Source organism: Clupea harengus, unplaced genomic scaffold, assembly GCF_900700415.2.
Source record: "Clupea harengus unplaced genomic scaffold, Ch_v2.0.2, whole genome shotgun sequence".
Lineage (NCBI taxonomy): Eukaryota > Metazoa > Chordata > Actinopteri > Clupeiformes > Clupeidae > Clupea > Clupea harengus.
The window spans coordinates 100001-119748 of NW_024879601.1; the positions used below are offsets into that span (position 1 = coordinate 100001).

At 43.4% G+C, this 19748-nt stretch overlaps 1 protein-coding gene across 1 annotated transcript in view; it reads left to right on the forward strand.

Annotated features, from left to right (window-relative positions):
* Positions 1–8645, forward strand: part of LOC105888845 (laminin subunit gamma-3-like) — a 106795-nt gene extending 98150 nt beyond the window's left edge. The window contains exons 21-27 of the mRNA XM_042704202.1: positions 1–31; positions 291–434; positions 711–813; positions 2036–2238; positions 6082–6225; positions 6610–6709; positions 8159–8645. The exon at positions 1–31 is cut by the window's left edge and continues 186 nt beyond it. Coding sequence (XP_042560136.1) covers positions 1–31; positions 291–434; positions 711–813; positions 2036–2238; positions 6082–6225; positions 6610–6709; positions 8159–8397 — 964 coding nt within the window. The 3' untranslated portion in view covers positions 8398–8645. The remainder of the gene's footprint in view (positions 32–290; positions 435–710; positions 814–2035; positions 2239–6081; positions 6226–6609; positions 6710–8158) is intronic.
* Positions 8646–19748: the final 11103 nt, after the last annotated feature.

A 19748-nucleotide genomic window follows, 5' to 3' on the forward strand; every position in this document is an offset into this window, starting at 1 on the left:
AACAGCAAAGGATGAGCTATTCCTAACACAGGTAAAACAATACAATACATCACACACACTCAACACAGGTCAGCACACACACTCAACACATACTCAACACATATTACAGGTGAGACCAGTCCCATACTCAACACATATTAAAGAAGTCAACATCAACAGCCAACACCCAGTCTCAGCAACCAATAGAACATCAAGAGAAGAGTCATACTCAACACAAATTAGCCTAGCCAGTGTTACATTAGCACAATGCCCTGATGGACTCCACTGTCACATGGGGCATGTGGTTTCAGGTGCTGAGCCTCCAGAACAGGACCTTAGAGCTGGATGTGCTGCTGCAGTCTAAAGAGGAGCTGTTGAATAAGACCAGAGAGGAGCTGGAGACCGGCATCAAAGAGGGCCAGAAGAACATCAAGACCATCCAGGAGTTCCAGCAGGTGGAGTCAATCACACTACGCCGCATTAACACTTCCAGGGTAGCTGGGAATGACCTCTTTGTTTGAGTGTTACTTCCTGTTTGATTAGATCTTTCATTTAACCTCTGTTTGAGGAGTGAATTAGAGTTAGAATCTTTCTTGTCATTAAGCAGAGTGAATGAATAATTTGAACAAACTTTCTGCTGTTAAAACTCAGTTTCTCTTTCTTCTCATCCCTCCCTCTCTTCTCCATCCGCCTCGTTTCTTCCTCTCCTGCTGTCTCCTGCTCCTGTGAAGTTGACGGACCTGGCCGAGGGGTTAAAGGTTGCGTCCCTGTCGTCTGTGGTGAAAGCGAAGGAGGTGGAGTCTGAGGCATCTTCTCTGCGGAGGAATCTAGAAGGTATTGTCTCCTCCTCCACCATCCTCCCCAACCCCTCCTCCCCATCTGCCCCCAAAGTCTGTCTGCCTGTCTGCCGAGTTGCCATGCCAACACACTCACACTCTCACCCAGGGTCATTCCACCCTAATCAGAACTCTAGACGAAGACCACGACAGACAAACTAACTCACAGATAAATAAACAAGCCCAAAAACTGGCTTCAATTGAGGCTCTCTGAGTGTTCGGGGAGGGGGACAGGCAGCCGTTCCATCGTTGGCATGGCAATTTGTTTGTCCTTTAAACACAAACACTGCCCTGATTGCATTTCTGCCCTGCGCTCTGGAAGTCAGGCGCCAATCATGGGCACTCCACACATGCCAGGCTCCCTCGAGTGCCCAGACTGGGAAAAGTGTGTTTTGGCATATTGTTGTGGAGAGGCAGCAGGCAGGCGTGTGGGCAGCCATGAGTGTGGGCCTCGGGCCTGACATGGAAACCGTGGGCCAAACAGTCTGTGGATAATGGAACAGAATGGTGCAAAAATAGACTTGGCTGAAATCCTAGAGTGCAATCTAATTAAGCATAGAACAATAGAACAGAATCAAACAGAAGAATGGAAAAGATTCAGATAGAAGAGAATGGAGTTGGATGTAGGGTTGGAGCAAAGGAGAGGTAAAGAATGTATATAATTATTAATCAGAAATAAACCACAGTAAGAAGAGTGAAAGAAAATGATAGAATTAGCAAGGATATGATGCCATGCTGCATACCAAAAACTAAAAACTAACACAGCACAATTACCACCTTGTCCTTGTCTCACACAACACAACACAACACAACACAACAGCCCCTGCAGATGATGTAATGGCCATGCAAGGCCTGCAGGCAACAGTGGGGAAGGACGATTGATTGATTGACTGATTACCCACACCTGGGGAGGTGTGGGGGGGAGAAAGGATCAGTGGACACCTGAGTCTCTCTCAGCATACAGACGTCAAACCCCCTAGACACGTGTTTTTGTGACATACCTTGTATGGACGCGTAATTTTGTAAGATAACCTTGTTGTCTGCCTCCAATGTTTTTGTTGCAGTCACGAACCGGCCGTATCAACAACACAACACAACACAACTGTACACTGTACACAACTTAAACCTCCCTGTCCTTCTCTCCCACACCAGAACACCACACACAGCTGTCCAAATCATGGAGAGCTCTTCATGTTTACTCTGCCCCCCTCCCCCTGTAGGCATGCAGAAGGAGTGGCCTCGTAAGCAGGCCCAGACCAAGGCCGCGGTGCGGAAGGCCCGCGTGGTGGAGGAGAGGGTGCTGACCGAGGCCAAGAAGAAGACGAAGATCGCAGAGAGAGTCGTGCAAGCCGCCGTGAAAAACGCCACGCAAGCCAACATCACCGCCACCCAGGCGGAGGACACCGCCAACACCGTCTCTAAGGTGAGGGAATGGTGGACCCTGTAGCATGGCAACTGCTGTTAGGTCAGGTTCATGGGTTTCTGGGCACATCACTGTCAGTCCTGCTTTCAGCTTAAGTCTCTGAAGTGTTGCATGTTTTTTGTCATTGATTTGAGTGGTCCTGGGTTTGATGCACACAAAAATCTATACCTCACTTGGACCGAGAGTTGCAGAGCTGAATAAAGTGATGACTTACATCTGGCAACACAGAGTCAAATCTGGCAACGTAGATAAATCAATTAGTGGACCAATCAATGAATAGGGACCTTCATACCTTCCAAATAAATCCTCAGTGTTATCCATAAAGAGCCATCGCGGTGCATTCCAGCAGAGCTAAAACTGGTTTCAGACCTTGTTTCGGTCTGCACCTGCTGTAAGACAGGCGCTCGTCGACGTACCCTCTAGACTCGCCTCAGGGGGAATCCAAATACAACAAACACTCTCGCTCCACCTCTCGGTCTGACTCCGGGGGACAGACCTGCAGAGATGTTCACTTGGATAAGCCCCGCATCCTGACACACACTTCTGCCTGAGAGCTTTCATGCAGCGTGCACTAACATGCGACGTGCGCGCCAGGGGAGACAGCAGGGATGTCGAGAGAGAAAGCTGCCAGTTGGAGAAGAGGAAGCAACTGCTCCTTTGCGTGTAATGTCCACCTGTTTGTTTTGAGGACAAAATGGCAGCCATCCAGCCCACTGCACACAGGAACCAGGCCGCAGCTGGCCCGGAGTCATGTGTAGTCATTTCAGTCTAATTGGGCACACCTGTTCTGCTACTTCCTGTGGTGGGGCAGGTGTGTCACAGCTAGTTCACCGAGTGTCAGGGGTACATTTCCTGGAAGCGCTGTTGTGCACAATCATCCTGATGAATAGGAGAGAGTGTGCTCAAAGTTACCGCTTCTCCATCCTTTGAGGGTTGCCGAACAACGGCTTTCTGGAAGTGCACTTCTGGTTGGCACTGAACGAGCGGTGAGGAACAGTTACTTAACCACTTATCGCTACAGAACTGATGTCACCATTTTAAACAAAACAACCCCAGGCAGAGGAATTGGGCTCACCTTGGAAAAATGTGCACAATAAATGAAGCTTTTTAGACTAATCACAGCTGATGCGTCAGTACTCTGTTGCTTTATTCAGACGGGTATCCACTAAAGACGATGCCTACTGCTGCACTATCATTCTTGATTTGCTTTCAGCTTTAATGGACCCTCATTTAAGACATCTGATTCCCACAGACCTGTCATCCCGACTCAATTAATTTACCTCTGTAATTTAGCAATCTCATTTCATGAACATATTTAATGGAATCATTGTTATATATTTATATGACGATGATCAGAAGTGATTACTATGAACTGCTATCAACATTCAGTATCTGAAAAAAATCGGACAAACTGCACAGTAGTCTGAATAGCGCAAACCGGCTAAGTTTGATCACTGGTTGTATTGGTGCTTGCTATACACGACACAGCCACGTGCAGGGCTCATATATCTCTGACTGAATGGCAGTAGTAATGTTTTAGTAATGTAGTGTGTGCCTGGAGCAGCCAGGGAGGTGGGACTGCCTCTGGTTGTTGATGTGATGGTAAGTTTGATAGAGGCACGTCATTGCCATTCTCATGTACACTTACTTACTTATACACTTACTTACTTACTTATACAGTTATTTACTAACTTATACACTTACTTACTTATACACTTACTTACTTACTTATACAGTTATTTACTAACTTATACACTTACTTACTTATACATTATTGACTTACTTATACACTTATTTACTTACTTTAACACTTACTTACTTACTTATACACTTATTTACTTACTATTTACTTACATATATACTTGTACACTTACATTTACAATTACATTTAGTCATTTAGCAGACGCTCATTAGACGAATGCAGCATCCGGGGGGTAACATTTGCCCTTACAAGAGCATACTTATACACGTACTTACTTACTTACTTACTTACTTAGCGTAGCTGCACCGGTTAGCGGCCAGTCTGTTAAATAATCGATATGCTCAGTCTATTTATAATGACATGACAATATTTATAATTTAACATGACAACGCGAACGAAGCCGATAACAAGCGCATGCCGCTATTATATCCCGTTATGATATATACTTATACACTTACTTACTTACATACTGTACATACTTACTTACTTACATACTATACTTACTTATACACTTACATACTTACTTACTTACTTATATACTTATACCAGAGGTCTTCAACTGGGGGTCCGCGGAGGTACTGCAGGGGGTCCGCCAAATTATTTCATCTGAAGCATTTTTTCCCTCTTCCAAAAAGTAAAAACGTCCAAAAGACTACATAAACATAAACAGAACGTAAAAATTGCTTTCTATTCCTTAAAAATAATACATAGGCTACCCATGAGTCTTCACGCGATCATTTGATCATAATGGCAACATATTCACTTTTAGCTATATTTAGCTATCTGTTGCCAAAAGACGTTACCTGCCATAACCATACAATTTGAAATAATCGGTCGTTGTGTAATTTCTCGGAACAAAAGCTCCTCGTCAGACACCACTGATGGCGGTTCAGATGATCTACCTTCAGAGGATGCCAACACCCCTTCCATGCAAAGCCAACAGCGCAAACGGGAGAAGACACTTAAATATTCAGAGAATTATCTGAAGTTTGCCTTCACCTACAAAGAGACCGATGGTGAATAATTAGCAGTGTGCGTGGTTTGCTCTTCCGTGCTATCAAACGAAACTATGAAACCATCATAGCTGCAACGACACTCAAAGGCAACCCATGTTCACTTGAAAGAAAAAAAACATTTAATATTTCCCGTTTAAAATCTTTTGAGGGCCAGCAGACCTTGATGAGACAATCAGCCAAAGTGTGCGAGCTAGCTTTAAAAGCCTCTTATCAAGTTGCATTACGTGTCGCTCAGACCAAACAGCCATACATAATTGCGGAAAGTTTAATATTGCCAACAGCTAGTGATATGTGCAAAACAATGTTTGGGAAGGATGAGTAGCCTACGTAAAAAAAACTGAAAAGCATCCCAATGCCCGCCCTATTGATGAATTGGCAGCTGAGGGCACTACTAGTCGCAAAACTCCCAAAGGCAGATTCTTTTGCACTACAATTAGATGAATCCACCGATGTGTCAAACGACGCTCAGCTTTTAGCTTTTTTGTGATTTGTCGACCAAAATGAGATGAAGGAGGAATTTCTATTCTGTAAGCAGCTGCCAGGAGGTAAAAAAAAGTTCAGAGATTTTCAAAGTGATCGACAATTGTTTCCGTGAACATGATATACCCTGGCCAAAATGTGTCGCGATGTGCACAGACGGTGCAAGAGCTATGTATGACGCACTGCATGCTTCATAGGCAGAATGTTGTTGCCAAAGACATGAATGATGAATTCTCAAACGTCAGATCTCTCACTAGGTATGAGATATTTCATCCATATTTAAGCTTTTCAAGCTACTCAATTCTTTGTCCCTCCCTAATTGAATACAGAGTGATGGCTAAGGGAGAAAAAATGTCAATAATAAACAGAATAAATTGAAACGAGTTCTGTGTCACAGATGATTTGTAATTCTGTTCAAACATGTGTAGGGGAGTGTGTGTGTGTGACTGACACTTAGTTCCAAATAAATTATATGAATATCAGGCCCAAATTTGGGGCGGCAGGGGTGGGGGTCCCTGCTCAGTGTCTCTCTCAGCCAAGGGGTCCTTGGGCTGAAAAAGGTTGAAGACCCCTGACTTATACACTTACTTACTTGCTTGTAGTGTTTGCTTATTTGTTCATTTGTTTGTTTGTTTTGTGAACCAGAACGCCAAAGCAACCAGAACGCAGACGAAACAGACGAAGAGTGTGTCTGCGCAGCTGAGGTCGTCTGTGGAGGAGACAGAGCAGCGGCTGAGTGAGCAGGAGGACTCCGTCACGCAGATGCTCTCGCAGACGCAGACAGAGGAGGTGGAACAAACTACTGTGACTATTCCGACATCAGAGATATATCCTATGTACCAGTTGGTGGTGCTATGGTTACTATACAGTTAATATACTTACGTCTGAAATATGAGCTGTGCATTCAGAATTGCTCCAGTACAGACATCAGATAGATAGGCTGGATGGAAAACTACCAATAGTTAGTCAGTTTTGGTACAGTACTTGAAACTAAATAACACATTTTAAGTGCACTAGCTCAGTCTGAAGTACATTTTTGAAAGTACACTTCCAGCATACTACCTTTTCTCAAGAGAACAAAGGCCCATCATTGAGCTGATCAGTGTTTTTGTGTGTCATTAACTCTGAATTGCATAGTCATTGGTTCCCTTTGTTATGTCCTATTTTTGCCAGCCTGGGGCCTCTCTGGGGACTGTGCTGGAAAAGATGGAGTCTGCGAAGCTTCAGCTGGAGTCATACACACACACACTGGCAGTGCTGCTCAGCAAATTAGGTGAGTGTTGGGAAAGGGCACCACCTAGTGGTTAATAGCTATATGCCATTTTGCTGTTGGTGTTTTGGATGCTGTGCACATCGTTTTGCAGTTTCAGAAGCAACACAGTGACAGTGGCCAGGATAAAGAGCTTAACTTCTGTTGCTGGTGATGCCCAGACAATTGCTCTGACTCCCCTCCCATTAGTTTTTGTCTTTTCTTTCTCTTGTTTTCAGTTCATTGATTTTCCGCGTCTCCTGATAGTTCTTCAAAGAGTCACATATGACCAGATACTTTAAATCCACTCAGTTTCTCATTCTTTCCTCTCTCCTGATCTTCTATTTGGCAATGCTCATGTGGCTATACCGTCACGTTCTGATGCAATGCTCATGTGGCCATACCGTCACGTTCTGATGCAGTGCCCTCATGGCCATACCGTCACGTCCTGATGCAATGCCTTTGTGGCTATACCGTCATGTCCTGATGCAATGCCTTTGTGGCTATACTGTCACGTCCTGATGCAATGCTCACGTGGCTATACCGTCACAGACCCTTTAAAGTTAACATTTTCTTTTACAATTCAGTTTTTTTCTCATCAATCTACACGCAATACTCTTACTCTTACACTTAGTTATGACACTTGCAATTGAGCATCCTACTTCGATCAGTGATCCTTGAGATGCTTCTAGAACTTGATTGGAGTCTACCTGTGCCTAATTGATTTAATCGAACATCATTAAGAAAGGCACACACCTGTCTATAAGGTCTTACGAACTTTTTTAAGCAAATTTTGAACATACGAATAGGAAATCCTGAGTGGAAACGCAAAGTCGAATAAAAAATCAATTTGTTAGAGGGGCGTGGATTAATACTATAAACGATATTTTTCCGTATCCTTCTTACCCTCTATCCTGACTAGTCTCCCAGTCCCTATCACAGAAAAACATCCCCACAGCATGATGCTGCCACCACCGTGTTTGACTGTAGAGATGGTATTAATGAAGTGATGCTCAGTGCCTGGTTTCCTTCACCCACGCTGTTTTGTGGAATTATGGCCTAGTAGTTCAATCTTTGTTTCATCAGACCAGAGGATTTTGCTCTTCATTGTCTGAGAGTCATTCAGGTTCTTTTTGGAAAAATCCTAGTGAGTTGTCATTTTAGTGAGGAATGGCCACTTTCCCATAAAAGCCTGATTTTTGGAGTGCTGCACTGATGGTTGTCCTTCCATAAGGTTCTCCTATCTCCACAGAGGAACTCAGGATCTCATTCATAGAGACAATTAGGTTATTGGCTACCTGTCGTATATACTATATATATATATATATATATATATATAGAGAGAGAGAGAGAGAGAGAGACACTATACTCCTCACCCCCTTCTTCTAACAATCTCTCTCTCTCTCTTTCTCTTTATCTTTGTCTCTCTCTTTCTCTCTATCTCTTTTTCTCCCTGTCTCTCATGGCCCTCAGAAGAGGACTCGTCTCTGGACAAGTTCGACCTCATTCTGAACGAGACGGCCACCCGCCTGCTGATCCTGAAGGGCAGCGTGGAGAGTTCGGCTCTGTCCGGGAAGATCCAGACCCTGCGGACCGCCTCCCAGGAGCAGAAGAGCCAGGTGGCCCGAATGGACCAGGACCTCCAGGAGATCCGGGAAGAGAGGGCCAGCCTTCAGGATATTGTGCTCAACCTCCCCAAATCCTGCCCTTAACACAAGACCCTGTGACAGCCGCCAGCACACTGTATCATCCCAGCATTAGAGTTTATGAGATATAATGGTCATAATTTAGTTCCAGGCCACTTGTATGCACAGTTTTATTTTTGTACCTTTTCTGCGAGGTCCTTCTTGTTTACAGATGCACAAAACATAAGGTGTAGTGACAAAGGAGAAACGTTTTCAGATAAACTATTGACTATAACTATACCAAAGAGCTCATTCCAATAAAACATATAACTAAGCGATTGTGTGGTGGTCTTTTTTCATTCACAAAGCTTATGCAAGTGAAAGCAACTTGTGGTTCTTGTTTGAACCTTGTGTCATGATGAATGTGAAGGGAGATAGGAGTGAATCAGAAGACACAGGCGCTACAAAGAACCCTCAGAACTTTAGCTTGGCCCTGGTATCGTCTGTTCTTTAGGCCTTCAACTGAGAGAAGTATCAAGTCCCAGATCATCTTCACCACCCATTAGCCAGTTAAATGGGTTGGTTTAAGTCAGGGGTCTTCAACCTTTTTCAGCCCAAGGACCCTTTGGCTGAGAGAGACACTGAGCAGGGACCCCCACCCCTGCCACCCCAAATTTGGGCCTGATATTCATATAATTTATTTGGAACTAAGTGTCAGTCACACACACACACTCCCCTACACATGTTTGAACAGAATTACAAATCATCTGCGACACAGAACTCGTTTCAATTTATTCTGTTTATTATTGACATTTTTTCTCCCTTAGCCATCACTCTGTATTCAATTAGGGAGGGACAAATAATTGAGTAGCTTGAGAAGCTTAAATATGGATGAAATATCTCATACCTAGTGAGAGATCTGACGTTTGAGAATTCATCATTCATGTCTTTGGCAACAACATTCTGCCTATGACGCATGCAGTGCGTCATACATAGCTCTTGCACCGTCTGTGCACATCGCGACACATTTTGGCCAGGGTATATCATGTTCACGGAAACAATTGTCGATCACTTTGAAAATCTCTGAACTTTACCTCCTGGCAGCTGCTTACAGAATAGAAATTCCTCCTTCATCTCATTTTGGTCGACAAATCACAAAAAAGCTAAAAGCTGAGCGTCGTTTGACACATCGGTGGATTCATCTAATTGTAGTGCAAAAGAATCTGCCTTTGGGAGTTTTGCGACTAGTAGTGCCCTCAGCTGCCAATTCATCAATAGGGCGGGCATTGGGATGCTTTTCAGTTTTTTTTACGTAGGCTACTCATCCTTCCCAAACATTGTTTTGCACATATCACTAGCTGTTGGCAATATTAAACTTTCCGCAATTATGTATGGCTGTTTGGTCTGAGCGACACGTAATGCAACTTGATAAGAGGCTTTTAAAGCTAGCTCGCACACTTTGGCTGATTGTCTCATCAAGGTCTGCTGGCCCTCAAAAGATTTTAAACGGGAAATATTAAATGTTTTTTTTCTTTCAAATGAACATGGGTTGCCTTTGAGTGTCGTTGCAGCTATGATGGTTTCATAGTTTCGTTTGATAGCACGGAAGAGCAAACCACGCACACTGCTAATTATTCACCATCGGTCTCTTTGTAGGTGAAGGCAAACTTCAGATAATTCTCTGAATATTTAAGTGTCTTCTCCCGTTTGCGCTGTTGGCTTTGCATGGAAGGGGTGTTGGCATCCTCTGAAGGTAGATCATCTGAACCGCCATCAGTGGTGTCTGACGAGGAGCTTTTGTTCCGAGAAATTACAGAACGACCGATTATTTCAAATTGTATGGTTATGGCAGGTAACGTCTTTTGGCAACAGATAGCTAAATATAGCTAAAAGTGAATATGTTGCCATTATGATCAAATGATCGCGTGAAGACTCATGGGTAGCCTATGTATTATTTTTAAGGAATAGAAAGCAATTTTTACGTTCTGTTTATGTTTATGTAGTCTTTTGGACGTTTTTACTTTTTGGAAGAGGGAAAAAATGCTTCAGATGAAATAATTTGGCGGACCCCCTGCAGTACCTCCGCGGACCCCCAGTTGAAGACCTCTGGTTTAAGTAATAACATCATAAGGGCGTTATGTTTGGAAGATCAGTGATGTTGAAAGGTGCGATAGTGATTCAGTATGTAGAGGAGTCGTTTAGTAATCGGAAGGTTGCTAGTTTGATCCCGACTCCCGAAGTGTCCTTGAGCAAGACACTGAACCCCTAACCACTCCTGATGTGCAGGTTGGCAACTTAGATAGAAGCATGGGTAGAATGGGTAGATGTCTGAGGCATTCATCTATATGCTTTGAGCGCTTTGAGTGCTCTATGAGTAGAAAAGCGCTATATAAATGCAGTCCATTTACCATTTGAAAGAGAGTGGTGCTGGTGTCATTAGGTGAGAGTCTTATCTCGTGAATTTAGAGTTCATTCTTCACTACATCCATGTACAAAGCCAGCAGCCCAAAGAAAAATGTAACTGCAGTGAAATTCATTCATAGGATAGCACTGAATGTCTACTAGAACATTTTAAGGTGAAATGTTTTTAGTTTCAAGTCCCAGCCTGGAGCTTTTTGATTGTGATTTGGCCCTGGACAAGTCTGATGTTTGAGCGTTGGCTTGTCAGGGATGGTGTCCTATAGTTGCATAAGAGCCAGCTCTGTGCAGAGCCACACTCATTCATGTGTTCATCTCTTTGAGAGGGCCCAGTCCAGCACTAGGCCATTAGCTTCAGACTCCCCCACTGAAATGAGGATCTTTCACAGACTCCTCACCCGCCTGGAGAGAGTGCGGTCTGTGACACATTTTGTGCTGTCAGGAAATAAAGGGTATTTTGGGGGGGTGGGGGGTGTTTTAGGAAGCGGTTGGAATGATGGTGGTGGAGATGGCAGTTGGGCTTGAAGTGTTCTCCCCCTGACAGGTTCGTTTAGAGTCGAGCTCTCCTGGCTTCAGGTTGCGTAATTACCTATCAGGTCTTTTGCCCTCCCACAATTCACTAGCACCCAGACGCACAGCTCAGAATTCTGAGCATGTTCCTTGCTTCCTGTTTTTCACTCACTCTTCTTCTTTCCTCCTCCTCCTCCCTCTCTATCAGTCTCTTTTTCCTTTTCTTCAAGTCTTCATTTCCTCCTCTGTACTGCCCTCTACTATTTTCAGCTGTCAGCCTCGCGTCAATTCCTCACTCTGTCTATCTCCTCAAACTGCCACGATTCCTGCTCTCTTTCTGTCTCTGTCTCTCCCCTTGTCTTCTCTGCTATCTCCCCCATCTATCTCCCTGCTGCAGCTCGGAGCCTCTGTTAGCCATTATTTTTGCGGTGAAAGAGAGAAGGGAAAGATGTCAGACCAACCTGGAGCTTTGAGTGCTGTGATATCTGATGAATAATGGACAAACTGCCTCCGCGGCAGACCAAATCTGTCCCCCGAAATGAAGTTTGATACAACAGATATGTGCTCACTATTCCAAGGGGAATAGAAAGTAGGCTACCATTTTATATTCCATTACATTTATTAATTTAGCTGACACTACATGGGGTAGTCTGGGTGAAAGTCTAATTAATTAAGCTTCAGATGAAATATGCCAGATTACTAAACCCTTCTGACAGAGCTGACTGAATGAAAGGCACAAAGTCATTATTATTGTTAAGAAACATTGCATACTACTACAATACTATTACATATTACAGTGATACAGGCATAAGACAGATTTCCAAAATAATTGTATTCTTGTATCTTTTGTGTCTGTCAGTTGTCTGCCATTTGTTTGCATTTAAAAGCCGTTAAAATATTGTGACTCATATCAATTACACAGAAGGGCCTACACATAATGAAATACGTGCATTTCTGTGGATTTAGTCTTCGTGAATGCTATACCCCATATCAGGGGCGGTTTTAGGCACGGGCGACCCGGGCGGGCGACCCGGGCAGCCGCCCGGGGCGGCACTTTTTCATAAGACGTGGGGGGCGGCAAGAGCACTTAAAAAAAAATCATCTGGGCCGCGAAGCGGTTTTCTATTATCTATCATATCACTGTGTGTGGAATTGGCAAATTGGCGCCCCCTGCAGCTGCAGGCGCCTCTGCTCGCTAAGAAGGTGCCGTGGACAGATCCTGCGTGAGAAGGGGGAAGGGGAGGGGGCGCGGGGATCCACTGTATAGCATTCACACCTCGACTTTCTTCCCAATAACGCACATTCATAACATTATAATTACAGGCCTATAATTCCTGCACGTTTTCGTTTTTCTGAATTGTGTGAAATGGCTAATACAAATAGGTAATACAGAACGATGATGTGGTCACCAAGGGCAAGGTGAATTGGTGGAAGGAGACCACTGACTGCTTCAACTTATCCAACTGGTGAAGGTAGTACGTAGTTAGCAGAGTAGGCCTATAGGTAGATAGATAGATACTTTATTTATCCCGAGGGAAATTAAATACATCTTTTACAGAGTAGTCTATTACATTATCAAGAAAGCTATTGAAGGATGCTCAAGTGGACAAGGTAAAAATGTGTTTTCAGTCAAGTGTAACTTAACCTAAATTCCTATTAAGGCAACCAGCTAATGTTGAGCACCAACAGAATTGTTTGCTAGCTAGCGTTAGCTAGCTGATTTGACCATAGGGTATGAACATGTTCATTCATCTGACACTAGGCTAGGTGTTAGCGAAGTCCCGCTAGCCACAACTAACAGAATATAACAGCATACAGAGTACTAGTATAATCTTAATAATGAACAGGTCGATAGCTAGCTGGTTAGACCATATATTTCCTTTTGACACAACTATACTAGCCAGCGTTAGCGAAATCCCGTTAGCCACGATTAGCTAACTCAACTATACCATAATGCATGTTGAGTGCTTAACCTAACTTGCAGAGAGCTGGTTAGCTAACATTAATGTACATGATGTGTGCATTGATTCTCTTAAGTGTGTTAGTCAAATTTTCTATTGAAGGATTTGTGCAATTGATACATTTAAGTTTGTCTTTCACTTATATTGTTATAATAAAAAATAAATAAGATTCTTTTTTTTTCCGGCGGGGGGGGGGGGGGGGGGGCGCTCAGAGGGGGTTTCGCCCGGGGCGTAATTCCATGTAGAACCGCCACTGCCCCATATGTGCACTTGGCGACGGCGCAGAAGTTGGTTCAACATTCGCCGCTGGTTTTCGGTTCCACCTTTAAAAAGCGCATTTTCGCCGCTACATGGCACTGTTTACCGCAGTGTTGAACTATCCTGCAGAACTGGATGAGCTTCACTATCGCTCAAGCAGCCAAGTGGTCAGTCGTAAAACAAAACGTGCAACTACACATGAAGCGCACAGTAGCAGCTTTTAATGACTTGATTGGTATAGTTTAAGTAGGCTATTTAGCAGAAGCTTTTTTTCAAAGCAGCTTACAACATATTGGATAGACTGAGGCCATGCGCAGTAATAAGAATAATGCAATGTGTAATGCAATACAAAATGTATTTAAAATAGGCTATATATTAAAGTAAACCCGTAAATTATTATAACACAATACAACAACAACAATAATACAAATAATAGTAATAATGTGGCGAGTTGGCCCAGAAGAAGGGAGGCGGACACAAAGATGTATTACTCACTCACTCACTCTAAAGAAAAATCTATTGCATTCACTATGCAGGGAACCAGACATTCAAACAACGGGCAGATTTCGCACGGTACATTCCGAAACATTCCATGTCGGTAACGTAGCACTAGTAATGGCAATGGAACTGCTTACCTCCGGTGAAATAAATTAAAGGCAGGCAACAAATAGGCATATTTAGCTCAAATGCAGTCTATATTTTCCATGTTATTCAAAAGTTTAATTTGGCTTTTGTTTCATTACTCATTACTTGATTTCCTTTGCTGTACACGAATCAAAAAGTAGGCTATAGGCTATAATAAAAAGTTAAATTAAACCAAAACCATTTGCAGTGGAGTCTATTCTAAAGGTTCTCAGACATACAGTGGGGGAAATAAGTATTTGAACCCTTGCCGATTTCGCAAGTTTGGCCACTTGCAAAGAAATGTGTGATCTATAATTGTAATGGTAGGTGTATTTTAACAGTGAGAAATAGAATATCAACAAACAAATCCAGAAAACTGCATTTTATAACATTTATGACTTTATTTGTATTTGATGCAGAAAATAAGTATTTGAACCCCCAAGCAAATAGCAAGAATTCTGGCTCCCGATGACCAGTTATGTGCCCAAGAAGCACATAGATTAGTCCTCATTAGGCCTAACAAGGTACACCTGATCTCAACTGGTGACGTGTATACAGGGCCGGCTCTAGCCCTTTGGTTGCCCTAGGCGAGATTGAGTTTTGCGCCCCCCCCCCCCCCCCACACACAATACTTAACATCACTGAAGAGACATATATTAACTTAACCGCTTTACTTTGCATAGCAGTTTTTTCACCCACTTATAATTCTACTATTCTACATTGCAGTTCAACAATAAATGGTGCATGGACAAAAAACACCGGAATAGTTTCAGAACATTTTCTTTTTTATTATTTAAAATAATGTATTACACACTCAAAGTTAGGACTAAATCAACTCCATAAACTGTGCAAAACACTCTTAAGCACCTGTAAGCAAATTATGACCCTCTATACCCTAACTATACCCTCTACAAACAAAAGAGCTTTTATGGATACTGTACGTACCACTACAAAATATCTCAAATACCTCACTAATTCTTCCAGTCATTTAGGCCACTACTAATGAGGTGGTCATTTTTCTGTGAAAATAGCTTGCAGCAGAAGCAATACAGAGTATTGTTTTTCCTTGAATATACAAGCCAGCTTTTCTTGATTTTCTCCCCATTTACTAATTTCCTGTAGAAGTGGTTGTGGTGGCAGCTTCTCCCTACATCCATGTAGGTTATCAGTGAAGTTATGTTTGCTAGTAATAGCCTACGTAGCAAATTAGCAAAGTAACAGTCGCTAGCTAGCTATAGCTAGCCTAAGTGACAGCAATGAAACGTCCAATATTAGGTGATGCACAATACTACATTTATTTCGTTTGACACCTTAATGGCTGAGATGAGAAGACTTACCTCTATACTTGGCTTTCTTTTCCTCTTCTTCCTTTCTTCGTTTTCGTCCCTGTGCTCCAGATGGTTTAGACCGCTTCATTTTTGCGAATGCCACGTAGCTAACACGCTCACCCCACCCTGGCTGTGTGCAGGAGCCCTTACGTAACTAACGTAATCTAACGTAATTTAACGCAACCGCCCCCCCCCCCCCAATTAGGAAATTATCGACAATAACCATCAATTCAATTTAAAAATCGGGTTGACAAGTAAACGTGTGGCTGAAGGGGCGCCCTAGGATGATCATGATTAATAAACATGTTTTAATTTGCTTGTTATTCTCACTATGATTAATGGGAAGTAGGTCTAAGGGCGACCCTAGAGGGCGCCCCCAACCCATTTGTCGCCCTAGGCAGTCGCCTAGTTCGCCTATAGCAATCGCCGGCCCTGCGTGTATAAAAGAAACCTGTCCAAAGAATCATACTTCACACCTTCAACCTCACCACCATGGGCAAGACCAAAGAGTTGACCAAGGACGTCAGAGATAAGATTGTAGACCTGCACAAGGCTGGAATGGGTTACAAAACCATCGGCAAGCAGCTTGGTGAGAAGCAGACAACTATTAGTGCGATTATTCGTAAATGGAAGTGTAGGAGCCGCATTTAAGTTTTTTGTATTTGGAATGATTTATTGATTTTTCCCCTTTTTGTGGAATTGCGAGTGTGCGCCCTCTATAGGTGGTGACGGTGCCACCCTTGAAATGGCTGCCAGACACGCATGACGGGGAGAAGGCGGGCGCAATTACCGTCATTGACCTCAGTGCTGAGGCCGTGAACCACGCTGTCTCCGTTTGGGCCTGTTCAGCTTGTTGCAGCGTTTAGTTATTTGGACTTTAAAACTGCAATTGCATCCTTATTTTTTGTGACAATTTTTATACAATAAAACCGGCAACATTGGATGGTCAAACTCCCTTTGTATTGGATTATGAAGTCTTTGAAGAGTTTAACACTTCAAATTCAACTTACGTTCAGTGTTTGGATGAGGAATCACGCAAAGATGATGACGAGAAGTGGTGTAAGCCGCGATCAGCGGAGATAAATGCTTTTATTGCAAATGTGAATGAATGGATTTCACAAATAGAAAATCCTCAAGACCCTAGCTTAGGTGAAGCAACGTCTTCTGCTGTACAAACGGAAGAGCCAGAGCCTCTGGCTGAGTCTGATTGTGGAAATGATGAACATGATGCAGGCACGCAGGCAAACGTTGATAACACCGATGCGCTATCAGTTGTGTCCAGTAGGTCATCTAGGTCGTCTAGGTCATCTAGGTCGTCTAGAGCGTCTTCATCATTGCGTATCAATGCAGAAGCAGAACGATTAGCTTTAATTGCCAAAGCTTCGAAATTAAAGGAGAAACATGCAATAGAAGCACAGGAAGAAATGTTAAGAAAAAAGAAGGAAACATTGGATTTGGATGCAGAAATTGAAGCAGCTACTGTAAAAATCAACTATCTAAAAGAAGCTGAAAGTAATATGTCTAACCCCATGCAATCCAACACTGCTGTATCTAACCTTGTGCCTTCTGTTAAAATGCCTGTATTAGGTGCTGAAGCAGCTCAAGCCACATCTGATGCATCACAAGCACACCTGGAGAAAAGGCTAGACTATTCGCTTCATCTTCATGATAGCACTGCTCCAGCAGTCAGGACTAAGACAGGTGCCAATGTTCAATTTCCGCTGCCTAATTTAGGTACAGATAGGCAAGACAGTAAGCCTATTTTCCTTCCCAGGATCAGTAGTGATATAAGGCCACAACAGCTACACCCCTCATCGCATAGCTTTCCCTCTGCCCGATATGCCTCATCACATCTCTCTGCCCAACACTCATCTCATAGCTATTCCTCTGCCATTCCCCCTGTCATTTCCCAGTCATATGCTAGCTCAGACCAAGCCACTCGGTCCACTGTGACACACCAGCAAATTCCCTCTTCAACCAGCTCACCGCAGGACAATCATGTGATCAAAGTATTGGAGAATCAAAGTGAATTAACCAGGATGCTCATGAAACAGCAACTTCTGACTACACTACCTCAAGGAAATATCCCACTCTTTGACGGACAAGTTCTAGAGTACAAATCATTCATTCACTCGTTTGAAAACATGATTGAACAGAAAACAGATAACAATAGAGACCGGTTTACAATTTCTTATTCAGTATACTAAGGGCCAGGCACAAAGACTAGTCAAAAGTTGTGAGTACATGTCCCCAGATAGAGGCTATCAGAAAGCAAAGCAGTTACGGAAGGAAAACTTTGGAAATGAATACAAGATATCTTGTGCATACTTGGAAAAGGTCCAATCCTGGACTCAAATGAAATCTGAGGATTCCAAAATGCTGCAGGATTATGCCATGTTTCTCAGGAGCTGCTGCAACGCTATGGAGGAAATGGACTACATGCAGGAACTGGACACCATAATCCAGCATGAGAAGCATTGCCCTCAAGTTGCCATTCAAGCTCAAAGAGAAAATGGCGTAACAAGGCTTATGAACTCCAAGAACGGCACCAGCGTAGGGTAAGAATTTTAGATCTTGTCTCTTTCATTGAAAAGCAAGCCCGTATAGCATCTGATCCAGTTTTTGGGTGACCTTCAAGACCAGTCAACTAGTAGAGCTAAGGTTAGAGCCCCTACTCTGTCACAGCCCTCAAAGTCATCTGGCAGTAGCTATGCAACTAGTATTGCTCTTGCCCAAAAAGAGACAAAGCCTGAACCATCTTGCCCCTCTGTAGCTCAAAGCACACATTGGACTTGTGCAAAGACTTCTCAAAGAAAATGCATAGAGACAAGATCAGTTTCTTAAAGACCAAGGGCATATGCTTTGGATGTCTCTCCGCAGGCCACATTAGTAGAGAGTGCAAAAAGCGACTCACATGTCAAGTTTGCAAGAAAACTCACCCAAGCGTCTTGCATATTGGGATTAACGACAGCACAGCTAAAGAAGCAGAAAAACCCTCTGGTGTTTTAGGCAGTGCATCAGCAGAGTTATGTGGTCATATAGGGGCCGGAGACCAAGAGTGCGCACTTTCCATCGTCCCAGTTAAGGTTAAGGCAGCAAAGGGCAGCCAAGTCTTGCAAGTGTATGCTCTCCTGGATCCAGGGTCTTCTGCTACTTCTGCTCAGAGGAGCTCATGACACGTCTCAATCTCAAAGGAAGGAGAACACAAATTCTTCTACGAACAATGAATCAGGAAAATTCTGTTCCCACGCATGTTGTCTCAGGAATTGAAGTTTCAGCATTGGACAGCGACAACTTCTCACCTCTTCCTGACACTTTCACTCAGAAGAAAATGCCAGTAACCACTAACAACATCCCAAGACAGAGTGACTTAGCGCAATGGGCGTATTTAAGTGAAGTCAAAATCCCCTCTATTAGTGTAAAGGTAGAGCTGTTAATTGGAACAAATGCTCCAACCCTGATAGAGCCGTGGGAGGTTGTTAACAGCCAAAGTGGGGCCCTTATGCAGCTAGAACACTATTGGGGTGGGTTGTAAATGGGCCACTTAAGAAGTGAAACTGGCAGTGCAAAAAGTGTTACGGTGAATAGGATTTCAGTGGCAAGGCTAGAGGAAGCTTCTGAATCTCACAGTACAATCAGGATTTTTCTGAAGTTGCCTCTGAGGAGACAACTGAAGTTTCTATTGAGGACAAAGATTTCTGAAAAATGGCCAATGAGGCAGTTCTGAATGATGGACATTACAATCTGAATTTGCCCTTCAGAAAGGCTGATGTCGTATGCCTAACAATCGCCAAATTGCAGAACAGCGCCTCCAAGAGCCTAAGAAGGAAAATGGAAAAGGATGAGCAATATAAACAGGAATATGTTGCATTTTTCAATTGACATCTTTGAGAGTAATTATGCAGAGGAAGGTCCAACACAGGAAGAACTTTGCACAGTCAACAGGAAAGGTATGGTACTTGCCACACAACGGGGTGTACCACCCTAAAAAGAAAAAGCTCAGAGTAGTCTTTGATTGTGCTGCCTCTTACCAGGGTGTATCCCTTAACACCGAACTGCTGCAGGGACCTGACCTGACAAATTCCCTCATTGGAGTCATCATGAGATTTCCGCAAAGAGCCTGTTGCAATCACTGTCGGACATCAAGTCAATGTTCCATCAGGTTAGAGTAGCCAGATCTGATGTTAATTACTTGCGATTCCTGTGGTGGCCAAAAGGTGAGACCAGTCAAGCACCCAAGGAACACCGTATGCTTGTACACATATTTCGGTGCATGTGTCCTCCCCTAGCATTGGCAAAGCTTGCATTAAGAAAAACTGCTGCGGACAATGAGTGTTGT